Here is a 17,250-nt window from a genome sequence, read left to right as displayed (position 1 = left end):
CCTATGTAAGAAATAGCACAAAATCACATTTTTCTCAAGGCTTCTACACCAGTTTTCTCAAGACATCAAGTTGCAAGTTTTGATGAACGATTTTTTGCGTTTTACGCTGCTTTCTTCTATTTAAACAAATGGTTAGGAAAGTGAATATGGTTAGCTATGCCAAAAGGTCCTTATCAGTTTTCAGAATTGTGACTTTTTAAAAAAGGTATTTTCACACCTTCCACCGCCCACTTGAATGAATGAGGTTGACGGGAGCATCATGAATCCCTCTGTACCAGAGCTCGGGAGTCACTGTGCAGTCACTTCTTTGTAAGCACACCTAGATGTCTGCAGCCTGAAATGCATTTGTCAGATCAAAAAACACTTTACTCTCCAAAAATTAAAATAAAACATGACTGTTTTTTTATCAAAGGTTCCTCCTGCCAGCTATCATTTTTGTACAACGCAGTCCAGAAGGCTCCTTAAATGATCAGGACAGGTGTTCTTATATAAGATGAAAGGAAGACACTCAGATGTGGAATTAAGGAGTGGAGACGACACAAGGCAAGTCAAAGATTTGCATTGCTTCTGACAGAGATGATGTAAGGCATTTTACAGACAGCACCACCAGAACTAGAACAGGAGCTTTATTCACAATGACAGTGCAAGAGGAGATAAAAGCATCCGCCCTGAGGGACTAAGACAGGAGACAAAAAAGTAAGTGATAAACATAGAAGGTCCTTAGCTTGAAAGTGACTATTTCCAGGTACTGTCATGTGCATGGCTGAACAAACGTCCTGATAAGTCCAGTGTATGGGATAGACGCATAAAGAGGAAGAAGACCACAGAGGGGGCTAGACATTTATCATTCGGGCTAAAAAATGTCAACTTTTTGCCTGAAAATCTTGAATTTGGTCAATGGGTTCAGACAGAAAAATGTAACACAAAATTTCCATTAAAAAAAAAAATCCTGGATGGGATAATGTCTACAACACATTAGCTAAATGATCCAATCTTATGTAAAATAGCCGCATGGGGATTGTTTTTTTGTGGGACAAGTTGTACTTTTGAATGACACCATTCATATTACTGTATAATTACTGGAAAATGGAAAAAAAAATTGGTGAAATTGCAAAAAAAAAAAAACCAATTCTACATTCTTTTTTTTCCAGGTTTTGTTTTTATGGTGTTCATTGTGCAGTGAAAATTACTCGGAGACATGGTTTTCTAAGTTAGTACTTACTTGATACCAAATTTGCGTTAAGTATTTTCAATTTAAGCGATGAAAAATAATTCAGAAATTCGTTAAAAATTTTTTTTGCCATTTTCTGATACTTATAACCTTTTAATTTTGAAAATTATGGAGCTCACAAGGGCTACAGTATATTTTGCAGGGGGAACTAATGTTTTTATTGATACTACTTTGCGGTAGATAAAATGTTTTGATAGCTTCTTACAGCATTTTCTGGAGGAGCGGTGGCGACAAAAAAAACACTTCAGGTGTTTCGATACCTCAGATGTTTACCGATGGGGTTAATTAATTTTATATTTTGATAGACTGGACTCTTATGGACACAGTGATACCACAGACTGTATGCGTATTTTTAATTTTTTTTTAAATGACGGCTTTATTTTAACTGGGTTAAAAGAGGTGACTAAAACTTTTTAATTTTTTAAAATATTTTTTTAAACACGTTTTTTCACACTTTGTACTCTATTTGTAGTCCCCTTAGGAAACTTGAACCTGTGATCATCTGATCGCTTGTTCTATATATAGCAATACCACAGTACTGCGGTGCACAGCATAAATCATAGTCTCATATGAACACCAGTCACCTGGCGTTCACAGGAGTACCGTCATGACAGGCATGGGGAACTTCAGAAGACCCACGGCCATCATGACTACCCAACGGGCACGCGCGATGCATCACAAAGATACCAATGAGCACTTAAAACAGTGTGCTCCCCGTGATGCTCTCTGTATATGCCATTATCAGAGTATGACAGCAGCATTTAATAAGTTATGAGCTGTGGGAAGAGCTCCGCTCCACTCCGCCTTCATCTGCTGGGATTAGGGCAGGCTCAGCTCCTGAGCCCTCTCGATTCATCACATGTACGCCGCTGTTCATTAAGGGGTTTTATACTGGGTGCTATATTACTGAAGTGCTGACCAGTACTGTGCGGTACCATGTTGTTCTGTATTGCTCGTTACCAGTTCCAGGTTGAGGGGCTCCAATGTCACCCTGTAAGGCTTGTACATGGACCCTGAATAAACACCCATCCTTTACATAAAAAGTAATATACAGCTTCTAGCAGATCCTTTGGACTTTTCTATGTGACAAATTTCTCTCTTTCTATTACTTATTGCATCTTTTATCTTCATGCTACCAAATTGGAAGCTTTGGAACCAATGACTAGTAGAGATGAGCGAACCCGAACTTAAAAGTTCAGGGTTTGTACCAGACACTTCGTGTCCAGCGCTAAACGCCGAACACTGACTTCTCCCAGAAGTCCTATGCAGATTTCCGAGAGTTTTTTAAAAATCCAAAAGCTTGGGTCTTCATTGTTTTCAATAGAGTTCTGGTTCAAGTTTGGATACAGTTCTGGTACCCAAACCAAATTTTGGACTAAAGTTCAGATCAGGTACCAGAACCCGAACTTCAACATGTCTGCTCATCCCTAATTACTAGTTTTTCCAGTAGTAAAGCTACAATGGTTGTTCTAAATGAGTGAATATTGACTACAAAGTGAGATTCCTCCTTAAAAACAGTAGATACATTTATCAAGTGAGAAGATATTACTGTCATATTCTAGCAAAAACCTTGGAAACATTGATGACCCATCCATAACAGAGGACCATATTAAGGGCGGTATTTTTGGCATATTATAACCGGTTGATAGCCTTTGGGGAAATTATTATACTCACAGCAGATAACATGGGACACAGAAGCAATCATCCCCATACACAACACACAGTCAGTAACACAATGTGGAAGCTCCAGTATTAGGAGTAAAATGGCTGCACTCACCGTCCATTATCTCGGCCTACTCCCCACACTCGAATGCTTACAATGGGCTGTGAATGTAGGAGCGTGCGGTCCATAGGATCTACCAGATTTAACATATCGTTCTCTAAAACAAGATACATGTCTTTACCCTGGAAAAAGAAAAAAGGACAATCAGTCAGTTAGTTGTGATAGTACGTATAATAGTAAAGTAATGTGGGAAAAAAGCAGTATACTAACTCTGCATGGTTTATTACTGTTCATGACAGGAGCTACCCTGTCAGATGTCATTTATGCTATATTTTATGGGCCCACTTAAACAACCAATAATCCGGGAACGAGCTCATTCCTGACCAACAAAACAAGTTAACAAATGCTTGTTCTTTGGGTGCAATGTTTTTTAACCTGGCTTAAAAAAATCATTAACGGTAGCACATATCCTGTGCGAACAGGTGATGTACTGCCGAGAACAATAATATTCTAGGTGCACAGAAAGATAGTAATAAAGTTTTTGTCCACTTTCAAAAAATCCGGTTCCCCGAGTGCAGTTTGTTAAAAAAAAAGCAAATTCACTACATTCAAATAAGCAATTTTCACACTCAAGTCGGCCCTCGCCTCTGACTCAATTCGGCCCTCGCCTCTGCTAAACAGGAATGCTTCATAACTCTCATATCTTCCCTATCCCATATTATCAAACAATTATTTAACACTTTTATGTCCCTGCTCCATCCACTGCTGCCCCTCCTCCTGCCTGTGAATGACAGGTGGCTGCTGAGAAGTCAAACAGAAGAGGCCGGGGAATCACAGACTGGAGGCAGAAGAGAGGCCGGGGAATCACAGACTGGAGGCAGAAGAGGGGCCGGGGAATCACAGACTGGAGGCAGAAGAGAGGCCGGGGAATCACAGACTGGAGGCAGAAGAGAGGCCGGGGAATCACAGACTGGAGGCAGAAGAGGGGCCGGGGAATCACAGACTGGAGGCAGAAGAGAGGCCGGGGAATCACAGACTGGAGGCAGAAGAGGGGACGGGGAATCACAGACTGGAGGCAGAAGAGGGGCCGGGGAATCACAGACTGGAGGCAGAAGAGAGGCCGGGGAATCACAGACTGGAGGCAGAAGAGGGGCCGGGGAATCACAGACTGGAGGCAGAAGAGAGGCCGGGGAATCACAGACTGGAGGCAGAAGAGGGGTCGGGGAATCACAGACTGGAGGCAGAAGAGAGGCCGGGGAATCACAGACTGGAGGCAGAAGAGAGGCCGGGGAATCACAGACTGGAGGCAGAAGAGGGGCCGGGGAATCACAGACTGGAGGCAGAAGAGAGGCCGGGGAATCACAGACTGGAGGCAGAAGAGGGGACGGGGAATCACAGACTGGAGGCAGAAGAGGGGCCGGGGAATCACAGACTGGAGGCAGAAGAGAGGCCGGGGAATCACAGACTGGAGGCAGAAGAGGGGACGGGGAATCACAGACTGGAGGCAGAAGAGAGGCCGGGGAATCACAGACTGGAGGCAGAAGAGAGGCCGGGGAATCACAGACTGGAGGCAGAAGAGGGGACGGGGAATCACAGACTGGAGGCAGAAGAGGCCGGTGAATCACAGACTGGAGGCAGAAGAGAGGCCGGGGAATCACAGACTGGAGGCAGAAGAGGGGCCGGGGAATCACAGACTGGAGGCAGAAGAGAGGCCGGGGAATCACAGACTGGAGGCAGAAGAGAGGCCGGGGAATCACAGACTGGAGGCAGAAGAGAGGCCGGGGAATCACAGACTGGAGGCAGAAGAGGGGCCGGGGAATCACAGACTGGAGGCAGAAGAGGGGCCGGGGAACCACAGACTGGAGGCAGAAGAGGGGCCGGGGAATCACAGACTGGAGGCAGAAGAGGGGCCGGGGAATCACAGACTGGAGGCAGAAGAGGGGCCGGGGAATCACAGACTGGAGGCAGAAGAGGGGTCGGGGAATCACAGACTGGAGGCAGAAGAGAGGCCTGGGAATCACAGACTGGAGGCAGAAGAGGGGCCGGGGAATCACAGACTGGAGGCAGAAGAGGGGCCGGGGAATCACAGACTGGAGGCAGAAGAGGGGCCGGGGAATCACAGACTGGAGGCAGAAGAGAGGCCAGGGAATCACAGACTGGAGGCAGAAGAGGGACTGGGGGAATCACAGACTGGAGGCAGAGGAGGGGTCGGGGAATCACAGACTGGAGGCAGAAGAGGGACCGGGGGAATCACAGACTGGAGGCAGAAGAGAGGCCGGGGAATCACAGACTGGAGGCAGAAGAGGGGCCGGGGAATCACAGACTGGAGGCAGAAGAGAGGCCGGGGAATCACAGACTGGAGGCAGAAGAGGGGACGGGGAATCACAGACTGGAGGCAGAAGAGGCCGGTGAATCACAGACTGGAGGCAGAAGAGGGGCCGGGGAATCACAGACTGGAGGCAGAAGAGGAGACGGGGAATCACAGACTGGAGGCAGAAGAGGGACCGGGGGAATCACAGACTGGAGGCAGAGGAGGGGTCGGGGAATCACAGACTGGAGGCAGAAGAGGGGCCAGGGAATCACAGACTGGAGGCAGAAGAGAGGCCGGGGAATCACAGACTGGAGGCAGAAGAGGGGCCGGGGAATCACAGACTGGAGGCAGAAGAGGCCGGTGAATCACAGACTGGAGGCAGAAGAGGGGCCGGGGAATCACAGACTGGAGGCAGAAGAGGGGCCAGGGAATCACAGACTGGAGGCAGAAGAGGGGCCGGGGAATCACAGACTGGAGGCAGAAGAGGGGCCGGGGAATCACAGACTGGAGGCAGAAGAGGGGCCGGGGAATCACAGACTGGAGGCAGAAGAGGGGCCGGGGAATCACAGACTGGAGGCAGAAGAGAGGCCGGGGAATCACAGACTGGAGGCAGAAGAGGGGCCGGGGAATCACAGACTGGAGGCAGAAGAGGGGCCGGGGAATCACAGACTGGAGGCAGAAGAGGGGCCGGGGAATCACAGACTGGAGGCAGAAGAGGGGCCGGGGAATCACAGACTGGAGGCAGAAGAGAGGCCGGGGAATCACAGACTGGAGGCAGAAGAGAGGCCTGGGAATCACAGACTGGAGGCAGAAGAGGGGCCAGGGAATCACAGACTGGAGGCAGAAGAGGGGTCGGGGAATCACAGACTGGAGGCAGAAGAGAGGCCGGGGAATCACAGACTGGAGGCAGAAGAGGGGCCGGGGAATCACAGACTGGAGGCAGAAGAGGGGCCGGGGAATCACAGACTGGAGGCAGAAGAGGGGCCGGGGAATCACAGACTGGAGGCAGGTGGAGGGGTAAGGGAACCACAGACTGGAGGCAGAAGAGGGGCCGGGGAATCACACTCTAGAGGCAGGTGGAGGGGTCAGGAAAGCACAGACTGGAGGCAGGCGGAGGGGTCAGGGAATCACAAACTGGAGGCAGAAGAGAGACAAGGAATCACAGACTGGAGGCAGGCCAGGCGGAGGGGTCATGGAATCACAGACTGGAGGCAGGCAGAGGGGTCAGGGAATCACAAACTGGAGGCAGGAGGAGGGGTCAGGGAATCACAGACTGGAGGCAGGCGGAGGGGTCGGGGATTCACAGACTGGAGGCAGGCGGAGGGGCTGGGGAATCACAGACTGGAAACAGGCGGAGGAGTCAGGGGGCAGGCAGAGGGGCTGGGGAATCACAGACTGGAAACAGGCGGAGGGGTCAGGGGGCAGGCAGAGGGGCTGGGGAATCACAGACTGCAGGCAAAGCAGATAGACTGGGGAATCACAGACTGGAGACAGGCGGAGGGGCTGGGGAATCACAGACTGGAGGCAGGCGGAGGGGCTGGGGAATCACAGACTGGAGGCAGGCGGAGGGGTCAGGGAATCACAGACTGGAGTCAGGCGAAGGGGTCAGGGGGGCAGGCAGAGGGGCTGGGGAATCACAGACGAGGCAGGCGGAGGGGTCAGGGAGGCAGGCGGAGGGGCTGGGGAATCACAGACGAGGCAGGCGGAGAGGCTGGGGAATCACAGACTGGAGGAAGGCACATGGGCTAGAGAATCACAGATTGGAGGCAGGTGGAAGGGCTGGGGAATCACAGACTGGAGGCAGGTGGAGGGCTAGGGAATCACAGACTGAAGGCAGGTGGAGGGGCTGAGGAATCACAGTCTGAAGGCAGGTGGAGGGGCTGAGGAATCACAGACTGGAGGCAGGTGGAGGGCTAGGGAATCACAGACTGAAGGCAGGTGGAGGGGCTGAGGAATCACAGACTGGAGGCAGGCGGAGGGGCTGAGGAATCACAGACTGGAGGCAGGCGGAGAGGCTGGGGAATCACAGTCTGAAGGCAGGTGGAGGGGCTGAGGAATCATAGTCTGGAGGCAGGCGGAGGGGCTGAGGAATCACAGACTGGAGGCAGGTGGAGAGGTCGAGAAATCACAGAATGGAGGCAGACCAAGGGTCAGAGAATTACAGACAGGAAGGAGAAGACCCAGTGTACAGTCCGGCCTCTGTGCACAGAAATCTGTTTAGCAGAAAACTTCAAATGGTGATTGAAGAAGAACAACCAAGTGGATTTCTTCACCAAAGCTATTGATGCAATCAGTATTACAGCGCTATTACAGCCATGTTTTCCTTTACATTACAACATATTGCTGACAGGTTATTGTTAATGGTTCTGAGTGTAGTATTATATCTCTACGGAATGATGTGTAAAGGCAAATGTATTTTTTGTAATAAACTGCTCCCAGTAACCAGGATTTGCTAAAAGGGACAACACGTTTAATGATCATTCTTTGTGTATAGTAGTCTAGCCTTTCATTCTAAACAGGCCATTAAATGACTGCCGATCGGCTTTCATGTAGCCAATTGGGAGTAGTATAATGGCCACTATTGACATATATAAACTTGGCAATAATATACTTGATCTAGCACAAAGCAATACATTTGGTAAAGTCTTACTAAACCTAGTAGAAACCCTGTAAGAAGAATAGGAAATGCCTGTTTAGCAGGGAACCTGAAGGGTAGACTGCATATGGGCAGATTGTAGAAGGGTAGGCTACAGAAGTTTACCAAGGGCAAGACTTATGCTAATATCCATTCAAACACACAATTCTGCCCTTTTTTCGGGGAATTCTTAGATGTAATGTCTCACAATCTGGTTGATAAGGACCTGAGTCTGCCAGAATGGGAGCCGCTGACACAGAACAGCTTCCATGCTAGCACACTGAGGGGATTCCAAGTAGAGGACTCGCCTCTATCGCATCCATAGGGCATATGAACAGGTGTTTTCATGAGACATGAATCTGAGACTTGAATATTCTGTAACAGACTAAAAACTGGGAAAGTTCAGCTCAAAAACTCTATGTAAAAGCAAGTTGCTTTTAGGCAATGCGTTCCAGCGACCGCTATGTTCCAATGACAATGCTGATAAAAAAGGGAAAAGCTTGTCAGTCATTAGAATCTCAGCTTTCGTTACAAGTCAGATTTTGATATAAATATATTTAGAAGAAGATAATTATTCCGTTTTTTTTTTAACTCCTGCTCGTCCAATTCAATTTTTCTCCATTAGTCTCATACTAAGCTTTTGAAGTTTTCATCTTGATATTTATGAACGAATAGATTTTTGTATATTTTCAACTGCAAAGCAATATTGGATTTAGTTTTTGGCAGAACAAGTTTGAATTTCTACATTTACTATTTTGGGATACATGGATTTTGACATTTAATTATTGGTAATTTAATTAGAAGGATAAGCAAAAGCTCCATTCTATTTTTTTTTTCAACATTGTTCATTGCTGACCAACCATAGGGTTATATATTTTGAATGCATATTATAGTAATGTACACCAGCTATTATAGGTACATTTCCTATAAAAAGTATTGAGCAATTTTTAACACTTTTTATTGAAACCAAACCAACTGGGGAGGAAAGGGAATAAATGCACACGAACATGAATATTTATCTATCACCACAATCTCACCCAATATATAAGGCAGAGTATTCCCCTACTTGTCTCCATGGAAGTGGGATACAAGTTTTCACTGCATCTGGCATGTTACTAGCAGGTCTAGACAGACACTGAGACCTGTCAGTCTGCTTGGAATCTCTACCACCTCAGACCAAAAGTGTTGGAACTTTGGCAGGACCAAAAGATGTGTAAAATGGAATGATCATGGTCTTCACACCTACAACAACTGGGAGGACCATAGAGAGCAACCTTATGTAAAACATTGAGCACCCCATACCACTGGATGAGAATCTTATACGATGTATCCATGTACATAAAACACATAGAACCTCCTCAAGTATCTGAGCTCTTTATGTGGGTGTCAGTTGAATGTCTAATGGTCCGTTTACATGGACCAACCAGCGATATAATATAACCACCGATCGTTAACTTTTACCGATCTGAGTCGTTTGAATGCCTATTTAAACAGGTAAACCAAAGCAAACAATGCACACTGAGCGATCTATACAAAGATGGTCATAGTTCTCGGCAGTACGAGTCCTGTTTACACAGTATGATGAACCGCCAAGAACTATGATCTTTTGTGCTTCACAAAAGATTATTTCACCCGATGCCCGTCCATCTGGTGATTTTCAGCCTGTTTACAGGGCAGACTAATAGTGAAATAAGCGTTTTTAACAATGATTATCTTGCAGTGTAAATGCCCATTAGGCCTCTGTCCGACTTCCACAAGACAGCAGCAGGGTGATTTGATTCTCTGTATTCAATGCATAGTCTGTGTCCTAATAGTGCGTGTTTAATCGGACCCATTCCAACGCATAACTTTTAGAACAGTGTTGGCTGAGAACTGTATTTAAGCCACGTGCACACGTTCAGTATTTTGTCAGTATTTTACATACTGAACTTGTGAACGTGACCGTAGAGTCATTACAATATACTGTCATAATTTTGTATGCTAATATATTGTGCCTTTGCATAATGTACAGGCATCTATTACTGGTATGCCCTAACAAGCTTTTACAAGGCACATCTCTGGGTAGCTTTGCCTGCTCCTAGATCCCAGTGATGCCAACTCCAATGATCTTGTAACTGGTGCTGGTGTAAGGGGGTGACAAAGGCTGCCATGTGCATCTCCCTCCTGGAATAGTGTTAGCATTAAATATGTGCTGTTCCCTAGGGTTTTATGAACATTATTGTATTCTTTTAATGTTATGATAATGTCTATGTGCTTCGCATCTGCTTTGTACAAAATAGGGAAAGATAGAAGATAGGATAAGACAGTGTTGGGAACAGATTAGTGGGGTACAACAGAGGTAAGAAATGAGAGTGCCAGAATAAGCCTAGCTAGAATAAGGGGCTTTGCAGGTTGGGAGGAGCTAGAGACGCGGGTAGTGCAGAGCAGCGAGATATAGTGGTGAGACTTCCTGGTTAGGGCAGATTGGGTGATGTAGCGACAGGAGAAGACAGATAGTCCGGGGGCTGGAGATAGCTGAGGCAATGTGGGACCCCAGGCTAAGCAGCGTGCGAGTGGTCACCATCTAATGAAGTAACCATTCCAAAGAGGATCTGGGGCCTACTGCCGGGACTAGGCAGAGCTGAGCACGCCTTTTTCCTTTTCGAATTGACACCGGACAGGGGGAATGGGAGGAAGATGGTGGACTTAGGGGCATGGAAGCCGCAGAAGTAAAAGGAGCATCTGTGAGACGGAAGTTGTCAGAACGAGCAGGGATATAATTGGATGTGAACTGTGTTACCTCTGTACCAGAACCCGTTTCCTGTAAAGTTGAACTGTTGAGTAAGAACATGGAGTCTGGAATTGTTTGTGCAAACCTTCAATCTGGAACCAAGAATATGGAGCCAGAGAGATTCCCGGTGTCTAATGTAAGTATCCTGTGCGCACATTTTACATACAACAGATGGGACATTATGTTTCCTTTGTGGGGTGCCAGGGTGCGGGAACACAACAGCCCCTCGCCATGACTACCACCCTGGCCACCTCACACTGGCCATCATGGCTACATAAGGGCAATCCTTTCCTACAGTGGCACAATTATGCTTGATTGCAGCACTGAGAGGGTTCTTTCTTCCAATTTTGGTACAGTGTAAGCCCCTGAGCAATCACCTTAATCATTTTAAGTACGTTAAAGTGCACCAACGACCCAAGGGCCTTAACAAACTATTACGTCAAAATGCCATAAGCGGTAATTTATTTCTTCATACATGTAATTTTTCCATGATAACAATTGTATTGAGGCTTTAGCCAGGGGCAAATATTACACATTTATAACTAAATGAACTTTACATTTTTGCTTTCATTATATATTATGTTCCACCTTTCAGTAATGTAATATATTAAGTGACCTAGATGTGTGGTTACAACTCAACATTAGTTGCATCTCTTTGAAGTCTCAGACGTGCGCTACACGGAGAGGCCAGCCCGTAGCACATCATCAATATTTCATGACCATGTGTCTAGTTTATATAATAAGGAGGACGAGTTAGTGTAACTGTGCAATCTACCCAAGCTCTATTCTTTCTGGATATTGTTCATGAACCAGTCATAAAGCAATATGGATTAATGTGTAACACTTTACAATGAAAAAAACAGATAATAGAGTAAGTACTCATAAAGCTTCCAATACTCAAGAACCAACTTGCGTGAAAGTAGACAAACTACAATACTACAATACTTTCTACATGACAAAATGTAAATAGGAATGTCCCTTTTTCATATGATAGTTCCCATCCTTTATCTTGGTTGACCACAGCGGCAGACATCCTGCCAGTCCAACCTATGTAGCACCATAGGGAATCGATAAGTGAGGGATCCACTGTCGACTTAATGAGTAGCCATTGTTTTCATTTTTTTTTCCATAAATTAATAGTACACATGAAAATAAAGAACTGTATAGTATGTAGTATCAGAGAAATCTGCTTCTTTCTCATCTTGCAATGCTATTCATTCTCAGTGAACACAGATTTTCCTATTACTAAGATAGGAGATAGCAGATAGTGCTCATAAATAGGGACGAGTGGACCCGTGGAAGTTTGGGTTTGCCTGGTTTGACCAAACGTTAGTCCAAAGTTCGGTTTGGGTATTAGAACTGTGCGTGAACTTGAAATTGAACCCCATCTCTCTCTCTCCTCGGGGACTGTAAAATTGATTTCCAGGAGAAGTCCACTCCACTCCACTTGGGTTCCCTCATCTTTACTCTATGAATACAGTAACTATACCTGTCAGTTCAGGAAAACGTGCAGCAGAATGTGTATTGGCCTCGACCTCCTCTCCTCTCTTTACGATCTTAAAAGGTCCAACCTGTCATCTCTTATCTCAGTAATGGAAAAGTCTGTCTTCATTGAATAGGGGGAGTTTTAGTCGGCGGCCATTATTGCTAGTGTCCGTTCCCATGATGATGCCGTGTATAGGGTGAAAAACGTAGGGGGAACTAGCTATTTTAATATAAATGCCCTGTTTTGCTTATTAATAATGCTGTCGATTGGCATTTAGAAGCAATAGCTCAATGTACATACATGTACATTGCATAATACTAGCAAACTAGAGGCAAACTCTTTTAGCCATTCAAATTCTATTCCCTCATTTATTGAGACACATAACATAAGTTACGTTTTATGGCCTGTTAGTGAGGGATATCTCGTGGGGTTCTCCCCTTTTGTACTCGATTTATACATCTACCCCTCCCAGGTCGTTTACTCTCTACTGCTTTTCGACAGTTTACAAAGTTTTGCATTTTCATGTATACTATTGATTTATGAAATAAAAATTAAAATGACGGTTACGCTTTAAGGGTAAGTTCACACAGGGCGTTTTTGCTGCATTTTTTGCTGCTTTTTTTATGCTAATTTTCAGCTGCTTTTTACAATACCAGCAAAGCCTATGAGATTTCAGAAATCTCATACACACACATTGTTTTTTTTGTTTGATCAGTATTTTGTGCTTTGCTGCGTTTTTTGGACATAGAGCATGTCACGTCTTTCAGCGTTTTTGCTGCGTTTTTTCACCCATTGACTTGAATGGGTGTTGAAAAAAACGCAGGTATCATTATTTCCTGCGTTTTTGCTGCTGAAAATACAAGGACATTAGCATGGACAAAGAGAAAAAAAAAACGCACCAAAAACGCACCTAAACCTGCGTTTTTGGCGCAGCTTTTTTCCTGCCAACAAGATCAGGTTTTGCTGCAGAAAAAAAAGCAGCAAAAACGCCCTGTGTGACCTTACCCTAAAGCAGTTTCCTACACTTAGATTGCACATAAGGGTTTACGTTAGTAAATGTCTGAGCCACAGAAATATTTATATCCTTTATGATGATCTATCGGATAAGAGGAGGCCCGTAGGCAGTTCTTGCACAAGGGGTCTCTACTGCCTGTGACCATGTATCAGCTATATTGGCTATGAATGTGTTTGCAATAGGGAGCAGTGGGTTAGGTGCTGCCGAGAATCCCTGGCTGCTCTTCTCCTGCAGAAAGAAAGTGATTGGGCATCATAATTCAATGTCTCCAATAATTATCTCCCCAATATTATCTGTCAGACAGCATCTTGTAAAAATTACATATACACTTAATGTACATATGGGTTTAACTTTTTACAGTCTGCACCCACTGAAATATCACTACAATTATCTAGAATGGCAGTGGCCATAGGTCTTCACTGAGGGATCACATTACACAGATCAGACCATTGTTGGAAGATAAAAGCTTACCTCTCCCCAGATGCCAACCGTGTCTCTTATGTCGTTCTTGCTGTATGACAGTTGCCTAATACAGTTGTTGACTGCAACGCTGCTTTTCCCTGGAGCCAGGTCCTCTTCTGCCATTTCTACCCAGCCCAAAGAACGTACGGCAAAGCACTGTTGGTGAAAACACATTCTACAGTGAACAAAAGGGTCTTTAGAATAGAATTTTCCTTATCATTATCATCAAAAAGATAGTTTCTTAATTGCACATGGAGCACGCTCCTGCCCACTCTTCGCCCTCTCAGTAATATGTAGGGATGCTTAAAGAAGGCCTGTCACCAGGTCAAATGTGGACAGTTTTCGCTCTTATTTTATTCCTGCAGTTCCCCCGAGTATTCAGTTTTTTGTAAATCTGATATACAGTCTCAGAGATATGGGCTTGTTTATTTTCTGCACATTTTTATGATCTTTACCAAGCGGGTGTGGTTTGCAGGGTAATAATACAGAGCAATCTAAAGACACGCCCCCGAGGAACACTTGAGCCAAGTCCCATTGAAAAGAGCATAAAAATTAGCACTAAATAAAAAGATCCACCTCTGGAACCGATCTACAAAAAAACAAAAGACTCAGGGGACCAGCGAGAGTAAAAAAAAAAAAATCCCAAAAGCTGGCGACTTTTGACCTGATGACAGGTCCCCTTTAAGCAAGAACTGTCATCTGAAGCCACTTTCCCTAGATCTCATTAGTTCTGCTGGAAAGACATTAAGAAATTGTCACCACTTTCGTCATCAATATGGCGTGCCCCAATACACTGCTACAATGCCACCGCTGTTTGGATAGCCTGTATAGAGACACGCCCATTCACAGACAATGGAAACGCCCAGTTGCCGATTTATTAATGTATTCCTGAAAAGAAGAATAGATGCACAAGACAATGCTGTGAAGAAAAAAAAAGCCCCAAAGTTGTTATTTAAAAAAAAAGGGATTTACTAAAAAAAAAAAAAAACGGCATGTCAAGAGAGAAACCGTAAGCGTACATTAATACGGAATAAAAGGGACGGTTTCAGAGCGGCTAGACTTTCTAGATCTCAGACATAGATATGATAGGTGGCTGATGCAGAGCACGGTGCGTTGCATTCATGTGAAAATAAGTGAACCTAGACCTCAATTTCTAAAACGAGCAAAATTAAAAATGCATGATATATACTCTTGGGGAAATATTCTACATCTGCAGGACAGATGAAACTGACTGGTTATGCAGTAATCTTCAGAAACTGTGCTATTCTCTCCCCAGAGTGGTCTTTGTCTATGGCATCAATATTTTCATTACTAGTAAAAGTCTAACGGTTCCTCAGAGCCCCAGATATATAATAGGGCTTCTGTTTTGGACAATTCCCTATGTTCTGAAAGGTCTTCGGAGTACTGCTCCTGAGACGATCATCTGCAATCAGTGAGGGAACATCACAGCAAGTGTTCATTTTCCCTGCAGCGCCTCCGCAGGCGAGTGCAAGCATTACATTTAAATATCAAGGTCTTGTAATGCACAGAAATGTTGGGTTCTCCATAGCAAGAGATGCTAATACACTGACCCCCTTCTATTAATTGCAGAAATTCCTATAAATATGTGTATCCTAATGTTCTGTGTACAACTTATAATTAATCCTTATTCCTGGCTCTCTAATCAGATGACATTTCCTACTCTTATTCCCTATTCCTCAGCTCCCAGGGAAGTTATTTTTATAATACTGTGTCAGTGGTAGTATAGTTTCCATGGTTGACTGAATGAAATGTTACTGTATTATTTATCCACTAAAAGAACATATGAAAAATTAAAGTGCCCAGTGAAACCGTTCCTGGGTATCCCAACAGACAGCCGGAAAACAGACCAGTCTCCGACAGCTGCCGCAACGGTGATAACGAAAAACGGCACAAAAACAAAGGAAAAGAAAACTAAGCACAAACATCGTCTCATTCTGCAGCCTGTCCTCTGGAAAGCGGGACGGAGCCATTGTAAAGATAAATTAGCATTAGAAAATATTCTGATAGAGACCACATCGTTCTAGAAGCAGACATGGCATGGAGTACTCAGCCTTTCTTGGAAGCAGCCGAGATGATCCCTATGTAAGAACATACATCATCATAAAGCAACATAACCACTACCTAGTCAACAAATCAGGGAAATTAATACTTTGTCGTCCAGTTAAAGGGCTTGTCCAGATGGAAAAAAAACATTTTCCCAGGACATCTCCACATTTGTCCATGGTCTTTAGTAATTGAATCTCAGCCCCATCAGTTTGAATGAAAATTGCTGCCTTGTACATGTTGGCCAATGACAAGGGTTGCAAACCAAAACTTTTTTTATGTGTTATTTTAATTCTGATCAACCTTTTTACCTATTGTTTTATGTGTACATATACTATTTGGATTGGGTGTGATTAGATAGTTATAAATTGGAAAGGAACCCCATTTGTCTGAAGGTCAGCATGAAGGAGGAGATACAAGAGGTGCCCAGAATCAAAGGACTGGCACCTGGCACCCAACCCCTATGCTCTATATGATACCACCTGAAACGGGCATTGTTTCTGATCATTGTCATCAGTCACCCCATCAGAAAACAGCAGGGGGCTTGCAGGGAACATTCAAGGCATCCGCCTTGGTGAGCACCAAGGATCAGCATCTGCCAAGCTTACATGTGTTCTACTCCTAATCTACCATCAGTACTAATGGCCATTTTTTGGCCAATTCATTTACGTTGGGTGGTTCTGCCTCACAATAGATAAATTAGGATATAGTTTAAATGGATGGATCAGATTCACTAAAGTTACATTTTTTAGGACTCTATGACAATATGGAGCCATGTGATGAATGTGCGTCCAAGCTTCAGTCATCGTTTATGGGACTGCCCAAGAGTACCGGCACATGCGCCACCACTGCTGCATATTAGAGCCTTCTTTTCATTATTGGTAGTGATCTTAGCGTCCTAGACCTCAGAGATCAGCAAATTATCACTTATCCGGTATGTAGCTGATAACCTGTCCAGTGGGAAATAACCCTTTAATGCTTCCTTCAACAATATAATAGAGCTAGACATTCCCTTTAAGGGACAGTGAAAAAAAATTTTTTTTTAATTATTTAACTACAACTTTATATTTATAGAAAAAACATTAACCCAGTCGGCCAGAAGTAAACAGTGAAGTACTCTTTAAAAAAAAATAAAAAAAATTCTTGATAAATGTTGTAAAAATGCCTACACAAACCTGCCATAAAATGAACATGAACTTTGTAATATTATACAAAAATATTCAGCGCAATACTGCCCTCCAGTGGCTTCTTTATGTGTTTTACTGATGCTCAAAAACTCAAAATTAAAAAAAAAAAAAAAAATCTAAATTATTCAATTTGCAAAGCAGGTTTATTAGCAAAATGTATAAACTTTCTGTTGCTTTGAATAAACCAATCAAACAATTTACATGATTCAACACAAGAGTTGTTTCCAAATTAATCATATAATGCCACTCTTAATGACAATTACAGAATTATGACACCCCTTCATGACAATCATCCATGGCACTTAGTAGAAGACCTATGCCTGTTATGACCTGCTAATCTTCTGATACCAAACACTGGCGGACTGT

The 17,250-nt window shown here is 44.2% G+C and overlaps 1 protein-coding gene across 10 annotated transcripts in view; it reads right to left on the bottom strand.

Annotated features, from left to right (window-relative positions):
* The window catches only part of APBB2 (amyloid beta precursor protein binding family B member 2), a 454,628-nt gene that overhangs the window by 95,128 nt on the left and 342,250 nt on the right, over positions 1-17,250 (bottom strand). For all 10 annotated transcript variants that reach the window (XM_069744548.1, XM_069744549.1, XM_069744546.1 and 7 more), the window contains 2 exons: positions 13,643-13,789; positions 3,009-3,136 (listed from right to left, as the gene is read on the bottom strand). In XM_069744548.1, coding sequence (XP_069600649.1) covers positions 3,009-3,136; positions 13,643-13,789 — 275 coding nt within the window. The remainder of the gene's footprint in view (positions 1-3,008; positions 3,137-13,642; positions 13,790-17,250) is intronic.

The sequence above is a fragment of the Ranitomeya imitator genome, chromosome 1 (assembly GCF_032444005.1).
Source record: "Ranitomeya imitator isolate aRanImi1 chromosome 1, aRanImi1.pri, whole genome shotgun sequence".
Taxonomy (NCBI): Eukaryota; Metazoa; Chordata; class Amphibia; order Anura; family Dendrobatidae; genus Ranitomeya; species Ranitomeya imitator.
The sequence above is the reverse complement of the archived record's forward strand: the minus strand, read 5'-3'. Positions and strand labels throughout refer to the sequence as shown.